We start from the raw sequence: 14537 nt of genomic DNA, 5'->3' as shown, positions 1-14537 counted from the left end.
ATGGTTTTCACATTTAAAAAAAATTGTTTTTAATTTATTTATTTTGAGAGAGACAGAAACAGCATGACTGGGGGAGGGGCAGACAGACAAGGAGACAAAGAATCCCAAGCAGGCTCTGTGCTGTCAGCGCAGAGCCCTACGCAAGGCTTGAACATATGAAACCTCAAGATCATAACCTGAACCGAAACCAAGAGCCAGATACTTAAACCACTGAGCCACCCAAATACCTGGTTTTTAGACTTTTAAATGCTCAGAAAATAATTTTAATAATACTTAATGATACATCAAAAATACATGAAAGTCAAATTTCAGTGTCCATAAACAAAGTTCTATTGGAATATAACCATATTCATGCATTTATATATTTCTTTTGGCTGCTTTTGTGCTATAGTGGCAGAACTGAATACTTGTGGCAGACCTTATGGTCCACTCTGTATTAGTCTGCTTGGCTATCATAACAAAATAGCACAGACTAGATGGCTTAAAAAACAAATTAATTTCTCACAATTCTGGAGACTGAGAAGTCTAAGATCAAGGTCTGGCAGTGTTCAGTTTCTGATGAGAGATCTCTTCCTGACTTGCAGACAGCCACCTTCTCACTAAGTCCTTGCTCACACAGTAGAGAGCTCTTGCTGTTTCTTCCTTTTCTTACAATTCACCAGCCTATCATAGTAGAGCCCCGCCTAGTTTAACTCTCAACACCTACCCAAAGGCCGTATTTCCAAATCCAGTCACATTAAGGGCTAGGGCTTCAACATATGAATTTGATGGGGACATAAATATTCAGTCCACAACACCCACAAAGCCCAAAATATTTACTATCTAGCCCATAACAGAAAAAGCTTGCCTGCCCCTGGTCTAGATCCTTGCTTGTCAAAGTTGGCAAGAATGCAAAGATTTTAGGCCCCACCCAAACCTACTAAATTAAAATCTGCATTTTAACAAGATCTCTGGTATAGATAATAAAGCTCAGGAACCACTGGTTTCCAAATCTAGTGATCATGGTAAATCACATGGAAAAAATATTTTTAAAATACAGATTTCCAGGCTCCACCCAAGGAGGAGAACAATTTTTAACAACAATTACAACACCTAACTTTTGTTTAAGACTCTCAATGCAGTTCGCTAAGAGCTGTGCTAAACATTATGTGCATTATTTCATTTAATCCTCTTAACGTTCTAAAATAGCTATTATTGGGGCATCTGGGTATCTCAGTTGGTTAAGCATCTGACCCTTGATTTCAGCTCAGGTCATGATCTCATGGTTCAAGAGTTCGAGCCCCTGGCATCAGGCTGTGCACTGACAGTGTGGAGCCTGCTTGGGATTTTCTTTCTCTCTCTATCTGCCCTTCCCCCACTCACTCAAAATAAACAAATACACTTAAAATAAAATAGCTATTATTATTATCCCTATCTAAAAGATTAGGCAAATAACCAGGACTTAATTTGTTAATAAGTTACAGAGCTTATGTCAGGCAGCAGACATAAAATTTACTTCACCAATACTTTTCTTTCAGCTGTCAGTGCTAAGTGCCTCCTACAATAGAGCATTATAAATGACGTACCATGGGAATGACTGACACCATTTGAGGTTGCAAGAGGATTCCCAGAAGGGTTGAGACTTAAAAGCTAGGCAAGATTTTTCCAAATGCAAAGAGATATATCTACATTTTCATCCAGGAGTATTAAAAATATTTCAGAATGGCAGGTAATCTTTCATTCAAGAAAAATTTAGGGAAAGATAACCAGAAGATGCACAGTAATTTCTGTACAGTTCTTACAGTTTCATAAATCTGTATTTTGTTGCAAACTGGCAAATTAAAATATTTCCTTTGTTACTGTCTTGATGTTTTTTATTAAAATTTTTTTAATGTTTATTTATTTTTGAGAGAGTGAGAGAGACAGAGAGATTGAGAGCAGGGCAAGGACAGAAAGAGAGGGAGATACAGAATCTGAAGCAGCTCCAGGCTCTGAGCTGTCAGCACAGAGCCCAACATGGGGCTCAAATCCACAAACTGCAAAATCATGACCTGAAGTCAGATGCTTAACCCACTGAGCTACCCAGGTGCTTCATTACTGTCTTAATATTAACAGTACTTTTTTAATAACAGGATTGTTTAAGAAATGGATGCTCTGTTTCTTTTGAGTTATTGGTTTTTTTAATTTTCCAAGTATTAAGGTTCTAAAATTTGAGCTGTGTATCTATCATATTTGGCATGTTCAGATCCCATAATTTTAAATTAAGAAAAAAAATAGTTGAGTATTTCCTAAAGTCAGCATTGAAGTTTCAATGTATTTTAGCTAGATAACAAATTAAACACAATACAAGAAATGTTAACTTAAAAGATATTCAATAGCGAAGTGAAATACTTTTACCATGTTCCCTTTGTCGTTATTTGTACTCCCATGTTGTCAGTTTTCTGGCCTACATAGCAGGTGATTCTCAAAATTATTCATGTAAGAAGTCTACTGGCTTCATTTAAATGAGTTTATTTTATAATTCTTTCAAAGAAAGGAATGAAACAGTGAAATCAGATACTGTTCGGAGGAGCCATTTCTATGAAAAGTAGAATTTAACAGTGATAAAGCACAGGAAGAACTGAGAAGAGGCAAAAAATGTGAGATATGTCCCCAGCGATCTTGCCTGTAGTAAATAACAGCAATAACGTCAATCGAATTTCTACACCAATCCCTAAAAATTATCTGGTAACATATAAATGCAAAGTGATCTCACAGAAACCAGTGCTGCTTTATAAAGTCAACACTAATCCGGACAGAATGCTTAATGATGTCTATGTGATTGATAATATGTTACTTTATAAAACAGAAGAATCCTGGCATCTGCAATGACATTTGAGTTGGTAATTGATATGAAGGCACCAAATTATTTGAAATGAATTTATAGGCTAAAAGTCAGTATGGGATACTTGAAACTATACACCATCAGGAAGATTTGTTTATAAAACATGGTTTCTTTTTTTACTCTGTTGCAAGGGGTGCAGTGAGAAAGTTGCTAAACAACCACAATACTAGGATTTTCACCTGTAGCATGTTTCCAAAGATTTTTCTGAGTGTTATCTAAGGCTTCCTTGTGTGTGGGGAATGAGGGAACACAATCTCTAAAAAGACCCTGGCTTGCCTTAAAACGTGACTTCCAGATTTCATACACTCAGTGATTCCAGTTCTCTTCAAAACAAAATCACTATTATAGTAAGGTTCACAATGAACCCTCTCTGATAAAAGTAGTCTCTTTTATGCCACAAAATCTTGTCCTGTCTTAACTAAAGAGACTATAATTCCCTCCAGCTATATGAGTTGGGCTCACCATTGGTAGTTCTTGATCTTCTTCCCTCAGATCTGTAACCACACAACCAAATCCTACTCTGTTATGGCAAACAATAGCATCCAGAAATCTGACTTAATTTTACCACGCTTCCATATAAACTGGCTAAGGTATTCTAAAATTACACTGTTGCCGAGGGACTGTTTCTTTTGCCTCCTACTCCCCTGCATAACCGGGAATTCCGATTTTGGATTTTTCAAAAGAAAGAAAGAAAGAAAAAAAAAAAAAGATTGAGTTTAGAAGGTGTACAAGGGATCTAGAAGTGTTACTAATGATTTTTGATAATCTGGATCTGTAAAATTGGTGCTAAATCTCATGCTCACTAATCAAGCTTGCTCTGAAGTTTAATAGCAAACATTCTTTGGCAAAGTAGAATCTAAAGATTATCAGTGTTCCAAGTGCCAAATTAACAACAACACCATCTAAATAATAATCTTCCCTTTCCCTCTTATTATATAAATATTGAAGAATTAAGTTTCTGATAGCTTATGAAAACAGTCTCCTTTGTTATTAGAAACTCTAACTTCAGAATTTAAAGTCAATTTCTGAAATAAACAGACCAAAAAATGGAGCAAATTATTTCAGAAAGTCTATTATCAGGGAACACAAGTGTGCTATTAGTTTTGCTTCAGTTTATTGTGTGATAAATTTAACAAATGTTTTAAAATTCTACTTAAAACTTAGGCAAACATGAAAAGTGCCAAGGGGCAGCGGTGGGGAACAACTAAGTGAAAATAATCACAAGATGCAAAACTTTGAAGAAAATCTCAAACCACAATTTAGAACAAATCACATACACATTAAATGACAAGCTAAATGCTTATTCCCCAACCCCCAAAACCATTTCTAATTAAAATCAAACTGTATATTTGCAAATCATTAAACTAGAACTAGCAAAATCAAAATCTTCCACTACTCTGCCAATATTTATATTATACTAATAAAGACACGAGAATCTTTTCAACCAGTTTAAAAAACAAACATTCCACATCCCTGACTGAGGGATTTGAGGGTTTGAGGGAACTGAGCTTTGAGTTCAGTTTTGAGTTTTGAGTAAAATGTTCTAAAACAACTTTCATTACTAAGTACAATTAAATTTAGTTAATCAGAACTTGGGAGAAAATTGGGAATGTAAATAAAGTTAGTATCTTTTGATTTAATTCTTTTTGTTTTGAGCAGAGGTCACATTTGTTAAATCCTTTTATTAGTATGACAATGCCTTACTTAGGAAAATAATTTGTAAATTCTTATTAAATGAATTGAAATACAGAAATTTCTCTTCTTTCTTTCTTTCTTTCTTTCTTTCTTTCTTTCTTTCTTTCTTTTTCTTTCAGAAACAAAGAACTGTTATGTGTTACCAAGGAGACTGTGTCCCAATAACATACTTTTTAGTTGAAAACTTAATTACCAGAAGCAACAAAAGGATGTGTATTAGGGTATCAGAGAAGGAATTAGTATGAAAATGGAATTCTGAGGCATCAGTTGGCTACTCAAATTGACATGGAATCAGTAAACAGAAGCATTTAAATTTCATTTCCAGCCCCACTTAGTAAATCTAGTTCTAGTTAGAGCATCTTTAATGTATAAAAGCTCTATGAAAGCAAGTATTCACCATGCAAGACACAGATAGGGTTCCCTTAACCTACTGCCCTCTACACACATCACTCTCTGTTAAACAGGCAGCTACTGCCAGATGCTCTTGCTAAAAATGGTCACAGATGGTCAGTTGTCCAGTTAACAGAACATACTGCCCTCCCAACAGCCAAAAGTAAGAAGGATGGGAGTGAGAGCTGTTAACACTTGCCTGCTTAGTGGGCTGCACCCACTGAACTTGCTGTGAGCTTGGCTAGGTCCCAACAGTGTCTTTCTAAGGACCGTAGGGCTCTCAGGATTAAAAGGCATCTTCAAGGTGATCTGGTCAACAGCTATACAATGCTTGGATCCACACAACTGCCTCTCTGCTAGTCAGCCCTTCTGGTCCTGGCTTGGCACCTCCAGGGGTGCGAACCCCACTGTTCTACAACAAAGTCCTACAACTGTGAGACTACCCTGTTACCCTGCACTGTAGTTAGTCCTACTACTCAGTCAAGTCCATAGTCAGGGCACATGGAGTTATTTTAATAGGCAGGATATCCTGACTATAACAAAATAATTTCCTAGGTTATACATTATAAAGTGTTTTTAAGCTGAACTACTCCAAACAGTATACACAAAGAGGATTTTATAACATAAAAACACAGGCAGTAATATATATGGTTTTTTTTAAAACACAGAAGGAAATTAAAGTTCATAGTATTAAAAACTATTATACAGATTACAAAAAACATTTCCACAAAGATCAGTAAGTCATTATATGCACCCATAGAAAATGTTTAAATTTTAGAGCATTACTTTTAATTGACAAAGTTTTAACTGTTTCTCTAAACTTTTCACAAGCAGAACATTACTGTTCTTCCCAATAAATTATTCATTTGTCTAAAATAAATGACTTATATGTTCAAGAAGAATGCTCTATGAACCTATCTTTTGTATCTTCTACTCATTTATATTTCCTTAACAGTGAAAGAACTGGAGGGGCACCTGGGTGACTCGATCAGTTAAACATCTGACTTTAGCTCAGGCCATGATCTCATGTTTTGTGGGCTCGAGTCTGCATTGAGTCCTGTGCAGACAGCTCAGAGCTTGGAGCCTGCATCAGATTCTGTCTCCCTCTCTCTCTGCCCCTCCCTTGCTCACACACTGTCTCTCGCTCAAAAATAAGTAAATATTAAAAAAAAAAAAACCTGAAGAAACTCGAGATACTATGATGCATAATTTTTCATCAGCAATTTACCAAATCCTGTTTTAAACTTAGTACAACTTTTCTGAATTAATAATATGAACACAGAAAGGGAGAGCATACTGAATGAGAAGCCATGACTAGAAATAAATGCTCCTAACTTTGATGACAGGTTGGGCTAACGTCATCTCTACCATCAGTGGTTTTAAGGAAGGTCACCCTGGAACATACGTAACTTTTCCTCATCATTTATAAAGCTATGTGACAGGAATCAACAGTGAAATTTATTTAAGCAAATGCAGATTAAGTTAAAATCCAAGACAACAAGATTAGAAGCAAAATGCCATCTGGAAAACTATTGCTAAGAAACAGACGATGGGGTCCTATGTCCCTGCCTCTAAAAACAGATTCCCACCACTGCTTCTTACTGCGCCGGGTCTCAGGTCTTATGCTGTTTTCACAGTTTGTGCTGTGAGGCCAGAAAAATAAATGGAGCTATCCATAGTGGGATCACCAAGCCTTTTTCCTTTTTGTACTCCAAAAGGTAGTCTGTGATAGGGAAAGCCAGAGGCACTGTAAAATTTCAGTATGTGCAGAAGATGCTATAACAGTTTAGTAGGAGTTTAGTTAGTAATGGTAATTAAAGTTGCTGCTTTAACAAATAACTAAGAAATAACTAAGTGTGCAGTTTATGCCTTGAGTATATATCTGTTTATACCCATATATTTATTATAGCCACAAATTTCTTTACTTTCCACTAAACATGTTTACATTCTGGAATTCTTCACTCAGCAAAGACAGGATGAACAGAGAATAAAACACAGTGTTAGTTATTTATTTATTTATTTATTTATTTATTTATTTATTTATTTATTTATTTATTTATTGAGAGTGAGAGTGAGTGTGAGTGTGAGTGTGGGAAGGGCAGAGAGAAAGAAGGAGAGACAGAGAGAGAGAATCCCAAGCAGGCTCCGCACTGTCAGTGCAGAGCCCAATACGGGACTTGAACTGATGAACCTTGAAATCATGACCTGAGTCAAAGTCAGATGCTTAACTGGGCCACTCAGGTGCCACAAAAATGATGTCTTTGAGAACTATGATGAACCCAAAATTAAATGCTTTTTCTCTGGTGTTTCTGTGTTAGAGCTACAAAAATAAATATTTATAGTGGCATGGGTCATATGTAAGAGCATTATTTTGTACCTAATTTAGATAGATTTTACATGGGAAAATAATACACCTACATAGCACTCTCAGGCAATTTCTGAGTTAATCTTAATTCTGACCATTTGGTGATATTTCCTTTTTACATTCCTATTCTACGTACACCACATACTCACAATAATTTATCAGAGCTCACTCTACTAGAAGTGAACTGTAGAAAGAAAATCAGATGTCCAGAAGTGGGGGAAAGATAGATACCACATTTACCTGACGTTTTGCCAGTTTGCTCACAGTGGTGAGTCAAAGACCAACAGTGACTTAAGCAGTACGACATACACAGTGATGTAATAAAGGTAATTCTTCTCTTTCCACCTGTAAGTCAGTTCTTGTGTCTCTATCCAAAAACTCTTTTCCCAACTGGTCAGAAAAGAAGGAAAAAGGAAAGTGCAGTATGGGCTCACTCACCTAAACCACTGAGAGTATAGAGAAGGTCACTGGTGTCTAAGAAAATGGGTCCATTTTCCTGCTGCCCTTCTTCTTTGTAGTACAGTTTGTAGCCCTGAATGGCTGCTGTGTCCTCAGCATCTTGCTGCCACTTCACAGAAATGGTGGTACAATTCAGAGGCTCCAAATGTAACTCTGGAGATTTAGGGGCTAGAAAAATTCACCAGAAATATATGTATAAAAAATCTGTAATTCATACAAATACACACAGTTTTAAGCCAACAGTTACAAAATAAGTTCAATTCCAAACTTTTATACATATATATATATATATATTTTAAAATTTTATTTATTTTGAGAGAAAGAGAGAGAGCATGAGACGGGGAAGGGCAGAGTGAGAGGGAGACAGAGGATCTGAAGTAGGCTCTGCACTGACAACAGAGAGCCCGATATGGGGCTCCAACTCACGAACCGTGAGATCATGAGCTGAATGGAAGTCAGATGTTCTACTGACTGAGCCACCCAGGTGCCCCCAAAACAATTACATTTTAACTTTCAAAATTCCACACTGGTATTAAACTTGGAGACCAAATTAATCAATGAACAACAAAAACCTCAGTCACCTTACATTTCACGTTATTAAACAAACAGGGTGTAGAACTTTTTAGCCTTACGGTCTTTCTATTAAACTGATGATTTAAAAAAAATGGTAATAATATTAATTAGGTCTCTATTAATATTTAACTTTTGGTAATTCAGTTTGATTTGGACCCACCACCCATCTATGAAGACTCTGCTAAGCAACCTAAGAGAGTAACCAAAAGTTTCACATGCTACTGAGCTTTAGTAAAATGGAACTACTCAACAAAAAGTTTAAAATTATTTTCAGTTACATCCATGATCTATGGAATATTTTCATTCATAAAACACAATTTAAACATAACTTAGATTTATTTTATTTTTTTTAAAGATTAAAAAAATATTTTTAAAATATTTATTTTTGAGAGAGAAAGAGAGACAGAACAAGAGTGGAGGAGGGGCAGAGAGAGAGAGAGACAGAATCTGAAGCAGGTTCCAGGCTCTGAGCTGTCAGCACAGGGCCGAATGCAGAACTCAAACTCATGAACCATGAGATAATGACCTGAGCTGAAGTCAGATGCTTAACCGACTAAGCCACCCAGGCTCCCCTAAACATAAGTTAGATTTAAAAAGACCAAAAATACTGTGTTATTTTTCCTCAATAGTTTCTAGAAATTTACCTTTCACACTTGTGGCTTTGGGTGTCCTATGTGAAGTCCACACTGACGACTCTCCCAGCCCCACTCTGGTAGCAGCAGTGATCCGCACCAGGTAGACACTATCAGGTTTCAAGCCCTCCAGAAGGTACTCATGTGTGGTCCCTGGGAGCTCCAGAACTTGGATGGAATTCTCAGTACTGAGGCGGAAGGACAGGCGATACAGGACCACTTGGCCCCGCCGATACTTGGCTGGGATCGGCAGCCAGGAGATGAGGATGTCAGTAGGACTTCGACTTGTCAAACTAATTTCAGGAGGTCTCAAGGGAACTAGTCATACAAGAAGACAGGTTGCTTATGAATATTTAGAATCATTTTTGTCAATCAGCCCACCAGTATTCACTGAATTCTCTTAAGAGCAAGACGTAACATAACAAAGGAGAGATACTTTCAGCCCTAGTGGTCAAGGTTTTCAGTTGAATAGAGATCACAAACCAGAAAAAAGAAGGAAAAATAATGAGGGATGGTCAAGAATAGAGAACCAAAGAAAACAAAATGTCACTAATAGTAAAAGCCCAAGTCCCCACTGTAACTTCATACAAAGTCCTATCTACTCATACAGTTGGCTTCTGATTAATTCTGTGCCTCAATCTCCTAGTGCTTTCCACTTGTTCCCTCCACTCCAGCCCTTACCAATTTCCATTTCTTCTGTCTAGAGTGTACTTCCCCCATTCATCTGCCTAGCCAACTCCCTCATTTTCATTTCCTTCAGGTTTTCATTCAAATGTCATCTATTCAGTAAGCCCTTCTTGGGTGACTCTGCCTCATCTCAAACCCTCCCAACATTTCATACTCCCCTCTTCTGCTTTTTTCTCCTTCTCTTAGATAGTTATCAATATCCAACATAGCATATAATTATATAATGGATTGTTCATCTTGTTTATTTTGGGGTGTTTTTTTTGAATGTTTATTTGAGAGAGAGAGAGACAGAGAGAGAGAGAGCACACACACAAGCTAGTGGGGAAGGGGCAGAGAGAGGGAGACAGAGGATCTGAGGCAGGCTCTATGCTGTCAGCAGAGGGCCCCATGTGGGGCTTGAACTCATGAACTGCGAGATCATGACCTCAGCTGAAATAGGATGCTTAACTGGCTGAGCCACCCAGGCACTCCTCATCTTGTTTATTGTTCCTCTGCCCCTTCTCCCACCAGAAAGTAAGCTCCATGAAACCAGGGACAATTTTTTGCCTCCTTTGTTCACTACTAAGTAACACATAGTAGGTACTCAATGATTATTTGTTGCATGAATGAAATAATAGGTGGAAAAGGGAAAATCAATTAAGCATTTCTGAGTCCTTGATGTGTACGCACTCATGAATTCTGACAAAAACCAAAGGAAGTACTCTGATCATTTCTACTTTATATTGAGGAAATTAAGGGACAAAGCAGTGAAATCACTTGCTCAAAGTCACACACGTTGTTAGTGAAGTCGATGTAGGCAGACTGAACAAAGCCCACATTCTTATCCCCCCTACTTTACTATTTCCTACATAATAACAGTTTTTCTGTGACAGGGTTATGTAGAGATTAAATGAGATAATGGAGAGAAGGTTTTTAGAATAGGCAGGGGTAAGCCCTCCAAAAGTGTCAGTTCCAACTGCTACACACTGCTATGTACCCTACGAGACCCACACATTTCAGTTTGAGATACATGGGCTTACGAAATGGGCAGAAACTCGTGCAGAAACGTGAAAGCCAGTGTCAGAAGTCTCATCTTTTCCAGAGAACAAAATGAAATTTCACTAAATAAAAAAGTTGTAGAGTAAGAAAAGCTTTAAAGGAGAAAAACTTCGAGACCTTAACATTCACTGGAACTGACAAGCTTTAACAAGTAGCTTACTATGGTTAAACCCCTTTCCTTCAAAGACATAGGGAGGAATATACCTCATACACCAAACCCCCCACAAACCCCAGGATAACACCCCCACCAGCCTGTGTTTCACCTTAGATATGCATGTCAGAGGTAAAATGGGAGGAGATAACTAGAGAGGTCATAAGTACTGTGATTCACTCTAAAATGAAACAGACTCTTAAGTGAAAACAGAACTTGGAATTTAGCAGCCAGATCACTAATATTGTTTTCATTTAGTCATACTCTGAATTTATAAACATCTAAACAAGTGGCATTAACAGAGATGTATGTAAGAGATCTGGGAGCAAATAAAGGAAAAGATTTGGAAATCATTAATACAAAAAATGTTTTGAAAATTACAGGTGGACCATTTTGTGAGGATGAGAAACACCTGTAAAGGGAGAGCAGTATAATTAGGTATATGTTAAATCATTCCCTTTTCACAGTGAATGGTACAAAAAGGCCTTCTAGAGCTGCTAAAGAGAGAGATGATGAATCAGAGGGAGAGAATCAGTCTCAGGATTTTCCTAACGGATGAGATTTCCCACCATTGTAAGAATATATGGAGGCCTGCCTTCAAAAGGACTACAACTCAATTTCTAACCCATGATCAGTTAACAAACTGAACTACTATTACTTTCCTCCCTAAGCAGAATAAACATAGTATATCTAAAAATAAACTAACTGCTGATTTTACGAGAACTTTTTTAACTAATAAGTTACTAAATTTCATAAACTACCCGTTTCAGAAACCCAAGACTTCTGACCTCTTGTCATTATATACACTCAATATATTTACTCATTATATATGTATTTATTTATGCCTAGAAAATCTCACATTTTGTTCTACTCAGTTAAAGAAAACTTCAATGGTGAAAAAATATTTTAAAAACTGCAATTTAAACTGGGAAACTTGAAGAAACACAAGAATTTTGTTATCAAAATTTATGTTCTGCATTGTAAGTTATAAAAGCTCTTTACCCATATCCTATTACTGTCAAAAAGTGACAGTCAAATTTGAAATGGCAAACTAGCCTGCTGGTTGCCACCCTTGTTTTGGTTATTTTTTTAACCAAAAAGAGGATATTTTCTCTACTTTAAAACACATTTATTTGTTGAAACTGATTAAACACATTAATGTTCATTCTAGACTCGTGGTTTCTTACCATCCTCTAAAGTATTCTGCGTCACGTGGTCAGACATCTGGCTGGCTCCCATTGGCATATATGCCACGATGTAGAAAGTGTAATTGCTAGCAGGTTCTAAGTCATCAATAATATAATGAGTTGTGTCATTTCCAATGACTACTTGATACTCTTCATTATTTAAACCTGAATTAAAGAACCAGTGTTTGAAAAAATTATGAATATTCAAAATGAAATTAATAAGACCATTTTCCCTCCCTGGTCCTCCAGTCTTGTCTCTGTTTTCTTTTGTGACCCTTTAAAAAAATATGAATGGGAAGGTCTTAATTTCTAAAAGTAGTCGTTTGAATTTTTCCCTAATAAATCAAACTGAAAATAATTAATCTTTACTAAACTTCATTGAATATCTAGTCAAAACCCACAGCAGAGACAATGTACAGCAGTAGCACAACAGAGCTTAACACTACAGAATACTGTAGTTCTTAACAGTGGAAGTTTTACTTGGTTAAACTCATGGCTTTCTTCTTTTAACCATGAATCTCAGAGAGACAGTAGGAATGTAATGGTTCTGCTCTTTTTAAAAACAAACCAAGCCAAAAGTTGTCCTGCAAAAGATCTCATTTTGGCCCTAGAGATTCTATTAAATTTGACTGACACAAGTTGTTCTTTTTATTTATACTGAAAGCAAAAGATCTAGGAGGCACAGAATGTGCTTCAAAACACTTTGTTCCACAATGAGCTTTTTTCTTCCCAAAGGGGAAAAAATTCTCAGCGATTCTTAATAAAATATGCATGGCAAGGTATAGAAAAGAATTTGTCTTTGTGGGATTTAATTCCTACAGAGCCAATCTGTAAAGTGGAACAAGAGCGCTGGCAGCTTTGTGAACCGTTCACAGTAAATGCATGTCAACTTCATCAAAACTCTCTAAGGACGAAGGCCCTTCTCCCCACACTGGATTTATAAACAAAACAGAAGGCAAATTCCACTATTAAGTTTTCCCACATTTCTGAATTAACTTGATAGCATTTTAATTAGACAAGATTACAGCCATTTCACAACAGACAGGCTAATGGCTCGTTAATTAGGAACTGCATAGTACGATTTCTGACCTACCAAACAAGGTCCTTGAGTTCGAATTAAAAAGCCTTGTTCTGTCTCTGAATAGACCACTGAGCCGCATGTGGAGGCTCTAATGAAACAACTATAATAGCGAACAAGAGTGGTCTCCACCAAAACCAGCATTCCTTTCACCTTCCTAAATCACTAAGAAGGGAATTAACATACTCCAACATGCTCAGTTAGACTTTCATTCTTCTGGCTACCACAAACCCTGATTTAAATTCAAAATATTCCTTTTCAAAATACTACTTCAAAGTACAAAAAACAAACAACAACAAACCACTTGTTTCTATGGATAATTTTATCATATCATTTTTGGGTGTTGGAATTTGTTTTTAATGTCTATTGCATAAAAGCTAGACTATACGTACAACTAATATTTATGGTTTCTATGAGAAATCAGTAGAGAAATCTCCAGGATTTGTAAGTAGCTTTTCCTTTCCCTTTTTTTGCCAAAGAAAAGAGTAGGATAAAAAAGATTCAAAAAAAAAAAAAAAAGAGTTAATAGTTCTGACTAAATATTTTGAGACAGATTTGATTGCTACTTTTATGTAATATAGGACATATCAATAGACAGTGTCCTGTTCAGAGTTTTCTATGTGACTCCAGAAAAATTTCAAAACATATAAAATCAACTTATGGGGATTTGAAAATGTTTATTTCCCCCCTTAAAAATAACATGCTATAGTGACCATAATTCACCATATTATTTTATGAAGCAATTACACCATTGTTCCTATGTAACTGCATACTTGAACTGGTATATTAAGTGTTAAAGAATTTATATCTTGGCTGGAATGAAATTAATCAGTCCACTGCTCTGTAATGTTTAGCAGACAGAGCTGGTACTTATTTCTAGACATAAAAACCTTAAACTATACTTACATACACAAAGTATACAATAACAAAAAAATTAGCAAAAATTGATATGCAGGTGATAGAGTGATTATTTAATAAAAGAGATAAATGCCATAGAACTTCAAAAGTATTTTCTGAATTATGTAAGATGTCATTCACACTGAAAACAAATTACTGATGCCCAGTTCCACTTGAAAATAAACTCCTCACATTGCTTACCTTCTGCTTTCATATAGTGCACAGAATAAGCGATGACTTTGTCTGAATTATAAAGTGGCCTCTCCCAAGCTAAAAGGATGGCTGAACTTGACATGGTTTCAGCATGCACATTGTAGGGAGCACTGGGTCTGTCTTCCGACATTACTACGGTCAGTCTGGCTCTAGATAAAATAGATCCTTGGCTGTTTTCAGCCATGCACTGATAAATGGCATCATCTTCAGGAATAATCTGGTTAATTACCAATTTACTGAGGAAAGGAAAAAATATTTTTATGAAAAATTCTAAGAATGATGTAAAACTAAAGTTAAACCGTTGCTAAG

General features: G+C 36.4%; 1 protein-coding gene across 1 annotated transcript in view; it reads right to left on the bottom strand.

Moving 5' to 3' along the window:
- Nucleotides 1-14537, bottom strand: part of PRTG (protogenin) — a 123427-nt gene that overhangs the window by 43423 nt on the left and 65467 nt on the right. Inside the window, exons 8-11 of the mRNA XM_042941947.1 lie at nt 14217-14464; nt 12041-12205; nt 8990-9295; nt 7752-7940 (exon numbers count right to left, since the gene is read on the bottom strand). Of these exons, the coding sequence (XP_042797881.1) occupies nt 7752-7940; nt 8990-9295; nt 12041-12205; nt 14217-14464 (908 nt within the window). The remainder of the gene's footprint in view (nt 1-7751; nt 7941-8989; nt 9296-12040; nt 12206-14216; nt 14465-14537) is intronic.

This window comes from Panthera leo, chromosome B3, assembly GCF_018350215.1.
Source record: "Panthera leo isolate Ple1 chromosome B3, P.leo_Ple1_pat1.1, whole genome shotgun sequence".
Classification (NCBI taxonomy): Eukaryota; Metazoa; Chordata; class Mammalia; order Carnivora; family Felidae; genus Panthera; species Panthera leo.
Note: the sequence above shows the minus strand (reverse complement) of the source record. Positions and strands in the feature narration are given on the sequence as shown.